The sequence below is a fragment of the Balaenoptera musculus genome, chromosome 7 (genome assembly GCF_009873245.2).
Source record: "Balaenoptera musculus isolate JJ_BM4_2016_0621 chromosome 7, mBalMus1.pri.v3, whole genome shotgun sequence".
NCBI classification, from domain to species: Eukaryota; Metazoa; Chordata; class Mammalia; order Artiodactyla; family Balaenopteridae; genus Balaenoptera; species Balaenoptera musculus.
The window spans coordinates 65813323-65831578 of NC_045791.1; the positions used below are offsets into that span (position 1 = coordinate 65813323).

An 18256-nucleotide genomic window follows, 5' to 3' on the forward strand; every position below is an offset into this window, starting at 1 on the left:
TCTGTTTCCTGGGAGCTTCCAATATAAAGCATGTACTCTTAGTTCTTCTTTCATTGTCTTCAAGTCTGTAATGAAATGTCAGAATGTGGAAGCTATAAACAAAAGCTCAGTCTAAGTTTTCAAATGTCAGCCATCTCTTTTTGTTTTTAATGGTCTAGCAGTTTTATGGACTTGACTAATCATCGTGATTTTTACGAAATATATTATCTCAGTAAATTCTCCCAATAAGGCTGGTGAGGAATATGAGCTAGCTCAGCTCATTATTACGTCATTTTCTGGATGAGAAAAAAGACTGAGAAAAGTAATTTGCCCAAGGTTGCCCACTGGTTTGTGCCGGTACAGAGAGTGAGGCCTTTTTCTGGCTCTTATATACTTTGGAATATTTTAATGGATCTAGGATCATAATGGATATATTCTTTAAATGAAATATAATGCGGAAAATTTAATTACTTAGCTGTTGAAACAGTTAATGAGCTCAATATATAATATGTTGAAGTGCTTTTAGAAATAGGACATGAAGTAGATTCTTATCTATGTTAGTGTTATTTCAAGAATTCTTTGTTATAAATGTAATATATTTATTATAGAACTTTTAGAAAATATAGCAAAGCATATCTTACAATATGCTTTCTTTTTTCCAGTGCATTCACACAATTTTTTTAACTGTTATTAGCATATTTTATTCACTTAAAGTATTAGATATTTCCCCATGTTATTATTCTTCTGAAGCATGAATTTATGTTTTCCATTCTATCAAATATTTGTATCATATCTTATATAACTTTATTTTGGGGCATTTGTATCCTTATATATAATTCTGGTGCATTCCTCTGATTATTTCCTTAGGACAAAATTCTAGAATTGCTATGTCAAAGATTAGGCACTTTTTTTTTAAGGCTGTTGTTACACCTTGTCAAATTACAATCCTAATCCCTCTAAAGAAAGTTTTGCAACTTTTTTAAGCACTCACCAGCAGTAAGCGAGTTATTTTCCCACATTTGTGCCCACACTGGTTGTCATCTTTTATTTCTTTTTAAAATAACTTTATATGATAGGTGGAAAATGTTATTTTGTTTTAATCTACCATTTTGGATTATTAGTGAGAGAAATAAGCATTTTTGTTTACTTGCATATATATATTTACTTTTGTGAATTTCCTTTCTACATCTTTTTTTCTCCATTTCTGTTGGAATGTTGTTTTTCTTTTCTTTCATTCATTTTTTTTAAACTTGTGGCAGTTCCTTAAATATTGAGGGTTTTAACTCCTTAACTCTTATATATATTTCTCAGTTTTGTCATGTTTTCTTTTGGGGCATAAAGAAATTCTTAATTTTTATGTAATCCATTTTACCTGTCTTTATGGTTTCTCATGTTCTTTCTGCTTAGAAAGGGCTTCGTCAAATTTAGCTTGGGTATAAGAGAGAGAGTTCTGATTTCATTTTTTCCTAATTGTGAACCAGTGGTACCAGCTATGTATAAAAACTAATGTGTTGTATTCTTGTTGATTTGGATGCTATCTGCTGTCATTCTAAGCATTCTAAGTACAGTTGACCCTTGAACAACGTGAGGGTTAGGGGTGCCAACCTTCTGCACAGTCAAAAATCTACATATAACTAACTGTACACTCGGCCCTCTGTATCCACAGTTCCACCTCTGCGGATTCAGCCAACCTCAGGTTGTGTAGTGCTATAGTATGTATTCAGTGGGAAAAAAGTCCACGTATAAGTAGACGCGCACAGTTCTAGACCCGCGCAGGTCAGACCTATGTTGTTCAGGGACCAACTGTATATGTATTGTGCTGTTTTGGTTTTGTTTTGTTTTCGAAACAAAATAAGTAAACGAAAAAAAAGAGAGAAATTTGTAAAATCCACAGGCATCTATAAAGCCTTTTCCTTTGGGAATGTGTGTGTTTGTGTGGTGTACACTTCCTTATTGTTGCTGATTTTTACTATGTATCCATTAAAAAGATTCTTGTCTACCTGCATGGATGAAAAAATTAGTTTTATGATGAGTGTTTGCCATTGATGATAGCATATTTAAAGTTTTCATATACATTTTAGCCTTTTAGATGTTGTCTTACAACCACTTAATGAAGAATAGTTTTGAGACTATATGTCTGTATCTTTATTATATGCATTGAGAGCTTTATGGAAAGGTATGTGAGTTAAAAAAAATTATTATTAACGTATTTTTCTGCTCTCTTTTAAGACTTAATTGTAGGAGCTTTTGGTGTAGATAGAGCTGTATTATACAGGTAAGCATTTCCATATCTGGTAATATAGGAATATTATGAATTATATGAAAGTTTTATAGTTAAGTACCAGTGTTTGAATTTCAGTTTAATTTTCTTGAAGTAATGATAAAATTTGTTCTTTCTATTCAAGATTTGCTTCAGGCAAGTAGTAATGATACAAAGAGATCCCAAAGTAGAGAAAGCTATAGATTTTTTTATTTAGGAAAGCATTCAGAATTTTCCCTTTTTGTTCTTTAAATTATGTTCACAGATGTTCTCCTGTGTTTTAGATTACATGAGTTTAAAATTATAGGAGTTTACATTTTCCTCTAAGAGACAAGAACTTAACTTGGTGTTTGTGCCACAGCATTCTGTGACCACAAGGGCAGTATGTAATGATTCCCCAAATGAATATTTTTATTAGAGCAATATGTATAAATCCACATATCTCCATTTCCCAGCTTCATACATATTCCAGTATTTCTCTGAATTTCATCAATTCCTCGTGCCTTACAATATCAACTAGCATCCCAAGTAGATTAAGATGTTTACACCTCTATGGACTGTGCTTATACATGGCAGGAAAACGAACACTGGTACTGTGTAGTGGAGGTTGTGATGGGTCAACTTGATTGTGCTTCTCGGGGCAGCTTGTGTCCGTACAGATTCCAGGATTTATCATGATTGAGACAGATACACTGCCCTGAGGCTGCTGTATTTTTGTACAGAGTGTAAACCTGTGCATCTGAATTTTGGAAACTGTATTTTAATTTATTGTTTCAGTTTTTAAAATTGCTATTAACAAAGTAATACATACATGTGGTAAAAATTCAAGCAATGTAAAAAGGGCATACAATAACAGAAATATACTTCCTCTCACACCAGTTACTAGTTTATTAGTATATCCTATCAGAAATATTCTGTGCATTAAAAATTATATGTGTGTGTGTATGCATCCTTTGTACATGGTGTTTTTTTCCTCTCATTATGTCTTGGCTAATATCATCCCATATTAGCACAGATGGCTTTACAGCACTCATTTCCCCCACTGTATTGTACTGCATTAGGTAGATATCCCACAACTTGTTTAACCATCTTGCTTTAACGGGCTGCGTTCAGATAGGTTGTGACCAGTGGTCCTGCTTTGCCTGGAACTGAGGGGGATTTACCAGGTCATGGGACTTTCACTGATAAAGTCAAGACAGTCCTGGGCAAGCTGGAATATTTGGTCATGCTAAGTTTAGGTTGTTTCTATTCTTTTTGCTATTATAAACACTGCTTTAGTGAACATCACACTGTATACGCAGTGAATGTGAACCTGAAATGCTTAGATCAATCTAACATTTTAAATAACTTTTTTTTTTTTCTTATCTTTTTTTTTAAACCAGGGCCAGACCAGTTATCACTGTAAATGCTGGCCTTGAAGTGTATCCTAGCATTTTAAATCAAGACAATAAAACCTGCCCACTGCCTGGGACAGATCTCAAAGTTTCCTGGTAAGGCTGTTTGTTTAGTAATAGTTATTATTGTGATTATTGGTTCAGTCATTATAAAAACAATTGAAAATGGAGGGGGAGGCTGAAATATTGCTAAAGCAGTTTCTGTGGGTACACTCTATTTTCTTGTCATAGATTGAATTATAGAAATATTGTTCCAAAGAAGATATGTAGAAGGCTCTAGAAATATGCTGTAAACTAGTAAAAAAGTAATTTTTAAAAATTATGCATGCTCAGTAAATATATTCAAAGATAAAGTCAATAAGATTTCAGAACTCATATTTAATGCTAAACAAGCCTGTGAACATTTTGATTTTAATTTTTAAAAACTAATGATCTTTTTCAGATTTAATATCTGTGACTAGCTGTACGAAAAAAATAGTTTGCTTTAACATATTGGTCTTCTACTTGTTCTTTTACTAGTTTCTAAAGAAAAATATATTTTCTTGTAAGCTTCATGTCTGAATTCTTCTCTAGTCCAGTATTTCTTAAGTTTCCATTATTTGTATGTTACTTTTCTCTATGTTGTATGATTTTTTGCTATGTTTCCATTCTACCTGTATTTATAATTTTCTTAAGGCTTTTTTCTTTAAACTGACTCATGATTTACTTTAAAACATATTAAAATAAAATAGAGAAACCAGTGTCTTTCTCATACATGTCAAAATAAACATAAAATTAATAATGAAAAGTCTTGACCCATATATAAACTCACCATGGGGAATTCCCTGGTGGTCCAGTGGTTAGGACTCTGCGCTTTCACTGCCACGGGCCCTGGTTCAATCCCTGCTCGGGGAACTAAGATCCCGAAAGCCGCATGGCATGGCCAAAGAAAAAAAAAACAAAACCTCACCATGAGTACTCCACTTTGGGAAACACTGTTCACTTCATGTTCCTTGCTCACATAGAAAAATCAGAGAGAACTTACATAAGAAGGGTAAAATGATTGGAAGCTGGGAAAATTTTCCTTCAGAAGAGCTAATGAAAAGATATTTTTTTCTGATTTTGTTTTTGAATTATTTATTATTGTTATGAAAATCATTTTTCAAAATTTTGTTTATAATAAAATATATTAAACATGCATATAATAAAAAATTTTATTTCTTTCATTGGATTGCATTAAAAATTCAGTAATATTTGGTCTTCATTTTCATTGACTGGCAGTGAAGTTGTTTTCAAGATTTTGTAAGTTTTACTGACTTTCATCCCTTCACTCACCCTTTGTGTCCTGGTGAAGCTGCTGCACATTGCTGATGATGTGCTTATGATTATGGCAAAAAGGTGAAGGCTTTAAATACACTAACTAGAGCAGTAGCTTTCATATGTTTTCGAATATGGCGTGTAGGATGAAATACATTTTACATCATAATCCAGTAAACACATGCATGTAATTAAAACAAAAGTTTCATGAAATCTTACCCTTGATACTTAAGTCAATTTTACATATTCATTTTTTTAAGATGCTAGACACACCCATTAAACTGAGGTCATAACCTAGTAATAAATTGTGAAAATACTGTTCTAGAGGAGCTTGCTAATTAAAGGGAGCTTTATGGGGCTTTTTCATAAGTGAGACATTTATTTTAAATCTGGACTGTCATTTCTCCCATTTAAATTTATCAACAGATTCTATAAGCTTGAGAGGAGGTTAGGAAATTCTTTTCTTTTCTTTTTCTCTTTTTTTGGTCTCATTCCTTTCCATGAAAGGAAACATGCCTAAATTACTGAAGGGTGAGTTAGGTTATTCTGTATAGCTTCATGTTTTAAAAATAATGTTAAGACATAAAGAAAGATATAAGGCTTCACAATGTGAACTAAGTATTAGAAATATGAGATTTAAAAGAAAAAGAAATGTGAGATTTGGGTGATAATAAAAAAATGTCTAGCTAAATAAATATTATCAGTGTAACAAAAGTGTAACAACAACAACAAAAAATAAATATTATCAGTGTAACAAAAGTGTAACAACAACAAAAGTTTTAGAATCGTACAGACCAGAGTTTGTATTTGAATTCTGTTCAATATGTGTTCCATGAAAATGGGAAAATTAATACCATCCAAGCCTCAGTTTTCAATCTGTAATATAGGGATGATAGCTTATCTAATAGGTTATTATGAAGAATGAGCATGTATAAGGTATCCTAAACTGGCATAGGGTAAATATTTAATTTTTTAAGCAATATACTATAATTTCATCTATTTTGTGTATTTTGGGGGGAAAGGGGGAAACTGTTACATGGTAATATCAGATTATGTCACCTATAGTGAGTTTTTCAAATAATAAATAAGAGAATAAGAGAGGCATAGATAATCTCTTTTACTGTCTTTTTAAAAAAATTAATTGTAGGCATTGTGATGAGACTTTATGGTATTTTAAAGTTCGAATTGTAATTCCAATTCCAAGATAAATAAATAAACAAACAAACAAATAAATAAATAATGCTATATAAATGGGAAAAATGTCTAACCTGGATTATGGGATTTGTATGTATTTTTTATTTTTCTACAGTTTTAATGTCAGGTTCTGCTTAAAGGCAGATGGCAAAGGAGCACTTCCCACGAAACTTAGTAAGTGTTCTGTGGAAAAATTATATTATTTTAATGATGCTACATACACAGCACTTAAAAAATGTTTTAGGACATTTGAATAGTTATTCAAGTAGTTGTTATTGCTTTTTATTTGAATGTTTATACTTAAAGACATTTAATATTGCAACATAATTATTTTGTTTGACAACTCTTAAGCCAATTCAGAAATAATACATTTATTGACATTGTGAACAATTAGTGGTAAATATGGCCTTCAGAAAGTTAAACAGTTATCATTGTGAGACAAATGAACTCTAGGAGAAATAAGTATCATTGTTTATAAGTCAATGACCTACTGAAAAGTTTATACTTTATGTCTTAGAGAAGCCGCAGTAATCTCCAGAGTAGAGGTGGTTTAGAAATAGAGAGAAGGAAAAAAAGTTAGACCACTAAATTCAGCCCACACAGCAAATTCCAACTTGACTCTTCCATTCCAAAAAAATGGTTTTTGTGATTATGAGAGCAAGGTAGGAGAGTTAAGTAACTGTTGTGGAGATTTGTCGGTATATGTGCTAAGGAATAACAGTAAGGCTCCGGATAGAGGACTGAGTCTGTTGTGGGGTGTGTTTGTGCGTGAAAGTTCACATAGAGTAGCAAGAAAGGGTCTCTCTGGAAGGTAACTTTTCAGTAAAGACCTGAAGGAAATGAAGGAGCTAAGGGATGTCTGGAGGAGTATTTTGCACAGGGGAAATGACAATTTCAAGAGGCCAGAAGCAGGAGCTTGCTATTTCTCAAAGGGTGGGTGGAACAGAACGAGAAGCAAAATGACCCTGGCTTTTCACTCAAATTTGACATGAAGTTCAACATTTAGAGAAACTTAGGAAGAGATTTGTGGTTTTAAAGATCTGCACTCTTAACTCCTTTGAAGAAACTATTTAAAGAAGAACTGATGTTAGAAGGCAGTAATCTAGCAACTGTGCTTCAGACTGTTCACTGGCTGCACATTCATTTTAAGATGATTCTTGACCCAGTCAGCTATATTTGGTCATTTGCTTCTTGAGGGACATATTTACCTGATAGTTTGATACAGTAGCTTCATTAGAAGTAGGAGTTGCAAGTGATGCAAACTGCTCATTCGTCATGATGGTGAATGTAATGGTATGGGGTGTGGGTGCATATTAGTAAACATTTCTTAATCACAGTCAGCAAGAGTCCTGCTACCTGCATTAGTGATAAAAGTCTTAATTCATATATTTTATTCCTGAACTTCCTCCTCTCAGCTTAAATTAAAAGAAAAAATTTCCCCTCTATCTGATAGTTGTTTTATTACCATCATTATCTATTGTCTCCATTTAATAGATGACATTAATTTGGGGATAGTTGGATCAGTTATTTAATTATTAAATATTTATTCAGAATTAATCTGTTGTCATCTCACTACAATGTATAGACATTTTTAATGAATCAGAAGCAGATTACTTCTTAAGGGATAAATATGTATCTCTGTTTAAATGAAAACTCGAGATATTTAGGACAGATAGGTGTCCATAAAGATTATGTTGGTTATAAATCCTTTGGTTTGTATAGACTTCCAGGTGGAGCTTCTTTTGGATAAACTCAAGCAAAAAGGAGCAATTCGACGAGCACTGTTTCTCCATAACAGGTCCCCGGGTCACTCCAAGAACATGACCATCTCAAGGGGGGGACAGATGCAATGTGAAGAACTAATAGCATATCTGCGGGTAAGAGATTATCCATTATCTCTTCTTTCTACTTATTATTTTTTCTTTTCACCTAAATGATTTTCACTTTCTGTAAATTTTTTGGGTAGTAAATCAAAAAGAAGACAGAAAAATGCATTTGAGGAAATTGGGCTTTTTAAAGAGTCAAACTTGAGTAATGGACTTCTACGCTTGTCAGACTGGATATTGCACGTGGCCTTTCCACAACAATGCTACTGAATAAATTATGACAAATATATTTCTTAAATATTGCTGGACTCTCAAGACAGTAAAAGAAATCCACCCCACCCCCCTGCCCCCCGCCATAAGCAATCAATGAAAAAACTCCATTGTCTAAACCTGACTTGTGAGTTGTAAGCAAGTGTATGAGCCAGGATGACTAGGGAGGGAGGGATGGAGACTGGGCGGAGGGTGAGCTGTATTTGCAGACACCAGCACAGGGGTTCAGGCTCGCCTGGGGCCTTCTGCAAACCAGGGGTCTGACCTGAGCCTCCTGCATTAGGTGCAGAGTCTTCCACAAGGCTAAAGTGTTCCCAAAACAAAGATGCGCCCTGACTCCTGCAAGAGTAAATACAAGGTCTCACTGGAACAATCTAGTATGGGTCCCATAGGTTAAGTTCAATCAAATAGGAATTCATTTCTAAAAAAAGTACTAAACACACCAGGAAATAAGCCATTAGAAGACACAGCAAATAAATCTTAGTCCTGCAAAAGCTTGAGATGTTAGAATGATCAGTTACAAAATATAAGTGTGTATAAAATGTTTAATGAAATAAAGGATGAAATTTTTTTTAAAAGACAAAAACATCAGGACTTCTCCAGTGGTCCAGTGGCTAACACTTCATGCTTCCACTGCAGGGGGTGCAGGTTCGATCCCTGGTCGGGGAACTAAGATCCTGCATGCCCCATGGTATGGCCAAAAAAAAAAAAAAAAAGACAAAAACATCAGTAAAGATTTAGAAGACTCAACATAATTAACAAGCTCGATTTAGTATACCTATATACCTATATAGATCTTGACATCCAACAATTAGAGAATATAAAAGTTCCCCATATATACATATAAAGGAAGTCTGAACAAATCTGAAACAATTGGAATCATAGAAAATATGCTATTTGATTACAGTGCAATTTTTAGAAATCAATAACAAAGATAAATTGGGAATTAGGAATTGTGATTTTAAGTAACTTATGGATCAAAAAAGAGATCATATTAGAAATTTACTTAGAAGTGAATTATAATGAAAATACTACATATCAAAATGTGTAGGGTATCCCAGAAGCAGAATGTAAAGGTAAATGTATAGCCTTAAATGCTATTTAATTTAAATGAAAGATTGAGAAAAAAATGAAGGAAAAACAAACCCCCCAAAACCTCCACAAAAATAGGAATTGAAAAAGGATGTACCTATAGATAATGGAGGAATTAAAATAATAAAATATTATGAATAACCTTGTGCTAAGACATAGAAAAACTGAGAGAAAGCAAAGACATTCTTAGAAAAACACAACACAGCTGTCATTTGAAGAACCCGAACAATTCATTTAACCATATAAACCATTAAAAAAAATTGAACTGGCAGTTAATAATCTTTACACAAAGGAATCACAAGACCTAGATGATTTTATAGGCAATATCTACCAAACTGTCAAGAATGAGACATTCCAATGTTAAACTCTTAGAATAGAAAAATAAAATATATTTCCAGCTTATTCTGTGAAGGTAGTGTAACTGATACCCAGACTGACCGAGGCTAGTATAAGCAAGGAAAATTCATGACAGTTTTATACAAAGACATAGATGTAAAATTACTAACCAAATATAAGCAAAGTAAATCCTAGCAGTTTATAAAAAAGATTAAAAAACAGACCAACTTGGATGTATCCTAGGGTGGGTTAACATTGAAAGTATAGAAGTGTAACTTTACACATGAATAGACTGAAACCATGGCCATCTTACTTAAGTGCAGGGAAAGGTTTTTGATTAAATTAAATAACTATTCATGATGTGAGCAAACAAGACAAATACCTCAAGTTACAATTATGAAGAAATACCATTTTACACTCAAAGTCTGCCAGTACCTATTGCTTGGTCAAGATGTGAGTTAATCAGAGTTCTTACACATTGCTTGTGGCAGTGTAAATTGCCAATATGAAGAATTTGGAAAATAATATTGTATCTTACAGAGCTGACAAATCTCCTTGCCACTATGTAGAACAATACATTACAACATTACAACATGTTTTTTGGTAATAGCAAAAACAAACCAAAGACCCAAAGCAGTCCAAATAACCTTTGACAGAAGAATTGATAAATAAATTGTAAATAAATTATTATATGATAAATATTACTGAACAGTAAAAATTAACCTCGCTACATGCAACAGCATGAATGAACCTTTAAAAGTGTTGAACAGAGAGCAAATGACAGAAGAATACATATGGTCTCATTTTAAAATAAACAGGAAAAGCAATCTGAAGAACATACTGTTTAGGGACACACACACTAGAGTAAAACTGCTGAAAGCAAGCAAGGGAATGGTTACCTCTGGAAGGAAGACAAAGGAATGAAAAGAGAAAAGAGCATGTGGGTAGCTTAAGCAATATAGGTTATGTCCTAGTTATTATTTATATTGGGTGTGTGTTTGAGTGCTCATTTTATTAACATGCCTCATATATATATTTTTTAATTTATTTATTTATGGCTGTGTTGGGTCTTCATTTCTGTGCGAGGGCTTTCTCTAGTTGTGGCAAGTGGGGGCCGCTCTTCATCGCAGTGTGCAGGCCTGTCACTGTCGTGGCCTCTCTTGTTGTGGAGCACAGGCTCCAGACGCGCAGGCTCAGTAGTTGTGGCTCACGGGCCTAGTTGCTCCGCAGCATGTGGGATCCTCCCAGACCAGGGCTGGAACCGTGTCTCCTGCATTAGCAGGCAGATTCTCAACCACTGCGCCACCAGGGAAGCCCATGCCTCATATATTTTTGTGTGAATCAAATATTACATTATAAAACAAAGTTGATTAAGGGTTCTCACTGGATAATTATAGTCTTCTTTTTGGATATTCTATTCTTATATAAGTGTAGTTTTTCAAAGAGTTTTTGTAGAATTTGATCAAGGGGTGAATACAGCTGGCTTTGTATTGTGCACTTATGGATTTCTCCAGATAGCTTGATGTCATAGGTTGATGTCATCATTAATTCAAAGCTTTTCCATTTTTAGGATGAATCTGAATTTAGAGACAAACTCACTCCGATTACTATTTTTATGGAGTATCGGTTGGATTATAGAACAGCTGCTGATGCGACAGGCTTGCAGCCTATTCTTAACCAATTCACTCCTGCCAATATTAGTCGACAGGTACTGTACTTTATTAATTTATCATTAATTTTATACTTTTATCTTTTTTAAAGTCTTACAGTTCATATTGTTAAATAGCATAAGGGATTGCTTTTATAATGTAGGGTTTTAGTCAGAGAAGTCAGAGGGGAAGGAATCTGGATTTTCAGGTCAAAGACATTTAAAGCCACTCAGAACTTAGAGATATGCAGAGGAAGACAGGGTCGCATTTCATACACATAAAACAGTAAAATAATTCAAGGAAAACAACAAAATGCCAATTTACTTACATAGTATTTTATATTTTGCTAAACAAGTTTATTTATATTACCTTTGATTTATATTTTAATTGTAAAAAATAGTATATGTACACACATATATGCATATATAGTACATAAATCATTCTTCTCATAAAACCTAATATAGCAACATAAAATTTTATAAAGACTATATTAAAATATTTTTAGAAAATCCTATGTAAAACCCATACATTCAAATGTTATTGTATTTCCTATTTTTTCCTCTTTTATTACATGTTCATATTTTTAGATTAATATTTCTGCTCTCATAGAATGCTTTACCCTAAATTTAGGTTGTTACTTCTTTGTCTAACTTGCTAAGATCTCATAAACTATTTTATTTTTGTAATTTGAGAAGACTATACATGACAGCAGCATAAGGCAAATTAAAATTTTTTAAAGTCTTTTGTAATTTTTATATTTTAACAATTTATTTTATATTTCATTTTGCACGTGAATAGTATACATGCTGCTTTCTACTACCCATTAATATAGAACTTGTAAACATAGTTCTGTGTTCATATTTTTTACATTTTTTATTTTTAGGGGATATACAATATTATGTTGATTAATAATTTAATAATGAACAGCTGAGCCTCTTAGAGTCTGTCATTCAATTTTACATTTTTTAGAAAAGTTAATTGTTACTTGTCCTTTTACATTATGTGTTTTGTTATAGGAGTTATGATTATTTTCTCTTTATAATTTTAGAATTTTTTGGAAACTATTTATTAGTGTTAACATTACTTTTGTTTAGTTTACTGAGATCACCAATCTCTTTAATACCAATACAGTTTAAAGCCAGCTAATCAAATTGGTTAACTTTTGAAACCACTTTGAGGGAATAATAACTTCAGTAATATTTGGTTTTCTTCCCTGTCCCCACCCCACTTTCTTCATTCTTTGAATCTTTGTTTCCTTTGTGTTCTACATTTGTTTCAGCAACGACATTACCTACTCTTAGGCATCTTTTTTTCTGTATTCTTAGCTTTGTTATGTACTCTCATTTCAATGTTAATTACCTATCCCATCATTCTTATTTACTTCTCTCTAAAATGGCCCTTTATTTCACTGGTCATATTACAAACATTTTTACTGTACTCTCTCTACGAAGTACTGCTGTCTGTTAGAAATATAATGTTAGCCACATTTGTAATTTTAAATGTATTGGTCAGTAACATTAAAAAAAAACATAGAAAACTGGTGACATTAATTTTAATAATATATCTGTATTAGTTTGCTAGGACTGCCATAACAAAATACTACAGAATGGGTGGCTTAAGTAATAGAAATTTATTTTCTCACAATTCTGGAGGCTTAAAGTCTGAGATGAAGGTGTCTGCAGGGTTGGTTTCCTCTGAGGCCTCTCCCATTGGCTTGTAGGTGGTCATCTTCTCCCTGTGTCTTCACATCATTTCCCCTCTGTGTCTATGTCCTGATCTCCTTATAAAGCACCAGTCATATTGGATTAGGGCCTGCCCTAATGATGTCATTTTAACTTAATTACTTCTTTAAGACCATATTTCCAAATAGTCATATTTTCTGTGAAATTTTTTAAGTTCTGTTTTTTATGGTCTTCAAAATCCAGAGTGTATTATATACTTACAACACATCTCAATTCAGATGCTAAAGCTTCATCAGAAATATTTTTTCTGTATTTAGAACTCATATAATTTATAATTGAAAAAGTAGATTCACATAGCCAAGTTGTTCTAAACATACTAAAAGTTTTTCAGTAGCAGAATCAAGTATCAGTTTTTAAATTTAAATTAATTAATATTAAATGAAATATAAAACAATTCCCCAGTTGTGTTAGATACATTTCAAGTGCTCAAAAGCCACATGTGGCTCACTAGTGGCTACTATATCATACAGGGCAGCTCTTGAGTTTCCCTTTCTGTACCCTAATCCTTTGGAGTTAGAGATTTCATGCTTCCTACAGAAAGAGGGTTTTTCTTTTTCCCCACCCTCCATTTATTCATTCAAATATGTATTAAGTTCTTACTCTGTACAAGATATTAAGTATGTAACTGTAGAGATTTAGTTCTCTGTGAATGGAAGACATTGCTTTGTCTTTTCCATCCCTGAAACTATCTTTTCTGATAGCATATTTTAAGGCTATAGCTGCACCAATGCCAGTTTAATCCTCTCTCTTCAATGTAGAGTGGTAGTTAGTCAAATATCCCTTTACCATAGTTTATTAATATTTCATAATAAAAGGTAAGCTGGGAGGAAGTGAGAGAGTTGTATTGACATATATACACAAAAGCTCAGTGCTTTGTGTTCACCTAGAGGGGTGGGATAGGGAGGGTGGGAGGGAGACACAGAGGGAGGAGATACGGGGATATATGTTTATGTATAGCTGATTCACTTTGTTATACAGCAGAAACTAACACACCATTGTAAAGCAATTATACTCCAATAAAGATGTTGAAAAAAAATATTTCATAATACTTTTCATTCCGAACTTCAGATACTCATCATTCTAACTGGGACTTTTAATACACACCATATCACATATCATTATATCCGTTCTTTGTTCATGAACTAAATTAGCAGTGATTGTATTTGGTATCACTTAAGGAGTCACCTCAGATTTCTTCTACTGGTCCTGGCCTTTTCCCTCCATCTTCTTGAAGTGCATAGCAACTGTTTACATCTAGGTCATTGAATTAGTTCACAGGTACTGTTGGGTTTCATCCCAATTAAACTGACAGTTAAGATCTCTACCATACAATTCTATTCTGGGGAGCTGTGCCTCCCTTGTGACTTGGAAACATACAGTTTTTGTTTTGTTTTGTTTTGTTTTGTTTTTTAAGAAAGCCTGTCACTGTTTTTTCCCTTTAAATCTTTTTCTCTCCTTTTTGTCTGCCTTTGGGCCTGAAGCCCTTTGGATGTTAACAATAGACAAACCAAGAATGGCTTCATCTTTTTTTAATTTCCTCTTTTATCAATTTCTTCTTTCACATCCTGCCTAACTTCTTCAGCTTCCTCCCACTATTGCTATCGGGTTTTCTATAATGTTCCAGCTGGCACATCTTATGGTCATATCTAGAGGGAGAAAGTGCAGGTCTTTGCTTATTGTACCTATCTTGGATCTGCTAATTCTAATGCTTTTGGTTCCTTTTTCTTTATCTCCTTCCAAATGGCCATGCCAGTGCTGGGCTCCTTTTGTCCAGTTTCTGTTCCCTTTGGTCTGTCTGTCTGAATTGCTGCTGTATACCCACAACTCCTTATTCTTTTATGCTCTGCAGAGGCATAATGAGAAATTCTAGAAAGGAGTTTATTTTGCCCAAGATCACACAACTTAGCTAGCAGCAGCTGAGTAAAGTAGAACCCTCATTTCTTGAATATTACTTTCTCTTCTATACTTCATTCCAAAATCATAACAACTTAATTTGAGATAGAACTAGGTTCTATCTAATTGTTCCAACTAATTGTAAAAGGTTCCAACTAAAGGTTCCAACTGATTGTATTATACCCTATGAATCTTTTTCTTCCTTTTCATTCTTACTAGCTAAGACTGACCTATTTAAAAACAGGCAGCCATGATCCCTTTTGAATTCAGGTATATATATACAAGTAGAGTATATATAAATATATACGTGTGTGCATAAATGTATATTCATATACATCCACATATATATTGATATACACTGCATATGTGACCTGTACTGGTATTTATTCATGTAGAGAAAAATAAAATTTTTTTCTAGGCTCATATTCTGCTTGACTGTGGTGAAGACAATGTCTGTAAACCCAAACTGGAAGTTTCTGTAGATAGGTAAGTTTTGCTCCAAATAATAGACTGTATAATAAGAAATTTAAATGAAAGAACACATTTTTCTATTAAAGTAATAGTAATGAGAATTAGTTACATTGGAGGATAATGCATGGTTTTCAGTAAAGCTATAAATATTGAGCTTTAAAAAAATAGGTGCTATGTTTTCACTAGCTACCTAGGTTAACAGATCTCTTCCTATTCAGCATTGAGTAGTGTCACAAAGTAACATTATATCCTCTTAAAGATACTCTTAACTAAAGGACTTACTACCATTTTATACGATGTATAAATTATAGCGAATATTGTGAGTATCATGACAAATGATTAATTCAGCCTTTAGAAAAAAAATCAGGGGATTAATAAGTACAAAGGGATATAAAATTACTTCCATAATACATATGAGTGATAGTGATATGCTAAAGGCATCAGTGTTTTCTTTTACTGGGAGAAGCATTGGATTTGCACCCAGTGTGCTATTTCCAGTTTTCTGTTGAGCTGTAGAGTAGTCTTAAAAAATCTCGAGACACTGTTGAACATGTCAGTGCTTTGAATAGTCATGCTCTCGCCGTGCAGTCTTTTTTCATTGTCTAGATTTGTGTTAACTCGTAGTGATCAAAAGAAGATCTATATTGGGGACGACAACCCTCTGACCTTGATTGTTAAGGCTCAGAATCAGGGGGAAGGTGCCTATGAAGCTGAGCTCATCGTTTCCATCCCACCGCAGGCCGATTTCATCGGGGTGGTCCGCAACAGTGAAGTAAGCAAGCTGCCTCTTTAAAAATCGAAATGCACTCATAGTTCTCATTAACGTTAATGAGCTGCTCCCCTATTTAGTGTAGTACAAGCTTACCCATTCTACCTAAGGCTAAATTGCTAGACAATGGAGTGCCTATCTTACATAATTCCTTTCAAGCCTAATAACTTTACATAATGCATTGATAGGACATTTAAAAAACTGCTAGCTAAGTGCCTGAAGCAGGGTCAGATGGATAAAGTGTCTAAGCCTGGCCATCAAATAATTTTTCAGAGGTAATACGGTTATGTATCTATGTCCTCTAGGGATTGTTCAGAAACACTTTGACTTTATATGTGGCAGTTGTACACAATTCTGGTTTCCCCCGTACCCCTCATTGCTCAAATAGATGCATTTGCTTTGTAAAGCAAGAAACCTAAACATCCACCTGCATGATATTGTCTAGGAACTTTAAAGTATTATTATGGCTTCTGCATTTTTTTGGTCATTAATTTATTTTCCTTTCAATCCTTTTTCTTTGTCTATCAAAGGCTTTAGCAAGACTTTCCTGTGCCTTTAAGACAGAAAACCAAACCCGCCAGGTAGTATGTGACCTTGGAAACCCAATGAAGGCTGGAACTCAAGTAAGACATTTTAATTAAATGGATTTTATTTTTCTTTTATAGAGAATAGCATATTTTTCTGTGGGTTTGTCCATAGTCATTTTTTATAAGCACTTCAAAATAGTATCTAAACTGGCTTTGATTTAGAATGTAGTGATCATCAGAGTTTAGTTTTGATTAAGATACTAAAGTAATGGGTTGTGTTATTACCTGTATTCAGTAAGCTGCTCTTCACCTTCAATTTGGTAAATGGATGAGAACATGGTTGAAACTAAGGACTGAGATTGTAACTTTGATATTTTAAACTAACACTTTAATGCATCCTCAAAGCTACTCTGACAAATACCAAGACTGTCATTCTTAAGTGAGTTAGAATGATCTCATTAACTTGAAACCTATATGGTCATCCCAATAGGATCAAAGAGCACAGTGGTTAGATCAGGCTCCCCTTCAGGGGGTGGAGAAGGGAGCCCAGGAGCTTGAGAAGAAGCGCTCAGTGGGTTGCTTCCCAAATCCTCTAAAAAGGAAACAAAAATATACCTTGTAGAATTCCTATTATCAAGGAAAAAAAAAATCAACAGTATATTTCATGTTACCTTTTCGATAGAATTTAATTTAATAAGCACATAGATATTGGTAATTTGAAGATCTATGATAATATGGGGCTGAATATTACGTATCTACCCATATAAACAACATCTCTCCCATTAGATGTTGTTTAAGGGTACAGACTTGCAAGTAAGTCTAGAGCTCTAATGTGCAGCATAGTGATTATAGACAACAGTAACGTATTATAATCATCAAACTTGCAAGAGACTAGATCTTAATAATTCCAACCAGAAAAAAGAAATGATAATTATGTTATGTGACAGAGGTGCAATTATTGCCACAGTGGCAATCATATAACAGTGTATAAATGTATCAAATCAACCTTAAATTTACAGTGTTATATGTCAAATATATTTCAATAAAAAGAAATATTTCATATTTCTTTAAATATATTTTCCATTAAAGTCATTATTATTTCTAGATATAAGGTCTCTTAGGGAAAAGGGCTTGAACAAAGTACCCAGAGTTGCATTTTTTCACATGTATTTAACACAGTTTTTAACTACAATGTTTCATTAACAAGTGAGCATGCTTTTTTTTTTTTTAAACATCTTTATTGAAGTATAATTGCTTCACAATGGTGTGTTAGTTTCTGCTTTATAGCAAAGTGAATCAGCTACACATATACACACGTTCCAGTATCTCCTCCCTCCTGCATCTCCCTCCCTCCCACCCTCCCCATCCCACCCCCCCAGGCGGTCACAAAGCACTGAGCTGATCTCCCTGTGCTATGCGGCTGCTTTGAGATAGTGTCATGGACATATATACACTACCAAATGTAAAATAGATAGCTAGTGGGAAGCAGGAGCATGCTTTTTATTTTCTTATATTCTCGTTCTCTCTAGCTTTCTCACTCACTGCTCACTCAGTATAG

General features: G+C 33.6%; 1 protein-coding gene across 2 annotated transcripts in view; it reads left to right on the plus strand.

Moving 5' to 3' along the window:
* Positions 1 to 18256, plus strand: part of ITGAV (integrin subunit alpha V) — an 87784-nt gene that overhangs the window by 56414 nt on the left and 13114 nt on the right. For both annotated transcript variants that reach the window (XM_036858216.1, XM_036858214.1), the window contains exons 14-21: positions 2209 to 2254; positions 3622 to 3729; positions 6239 to 6297; positions 7846 to 8000; positions 11218 to 11355; positions 15350 to 15417; positions 16027 to 16174; positions 16702 to 16794. In XM_036858216.1, coding sequence (XP_036714111.1) covers positions 2209 to 2254; positions 3622 to 3729; positions 6239 to 6297; positions 7846 to 8000; positions 11218 to 11355; positions 15350 to 15417; positions 16027 to 16174; positions 16702 to 16794 — 815 coding nt within the window. The remainder of the gene's footprint in view (positions 1 to 2208; positions 2255 to 3621; positions 3730 to 6238; positions 6298 to 7845; positions 8001 to 11217; positions 11356 to 15349; positions 15418 to 16026; positions 16175 to 16701; positions 16795 to 18256) is intronic.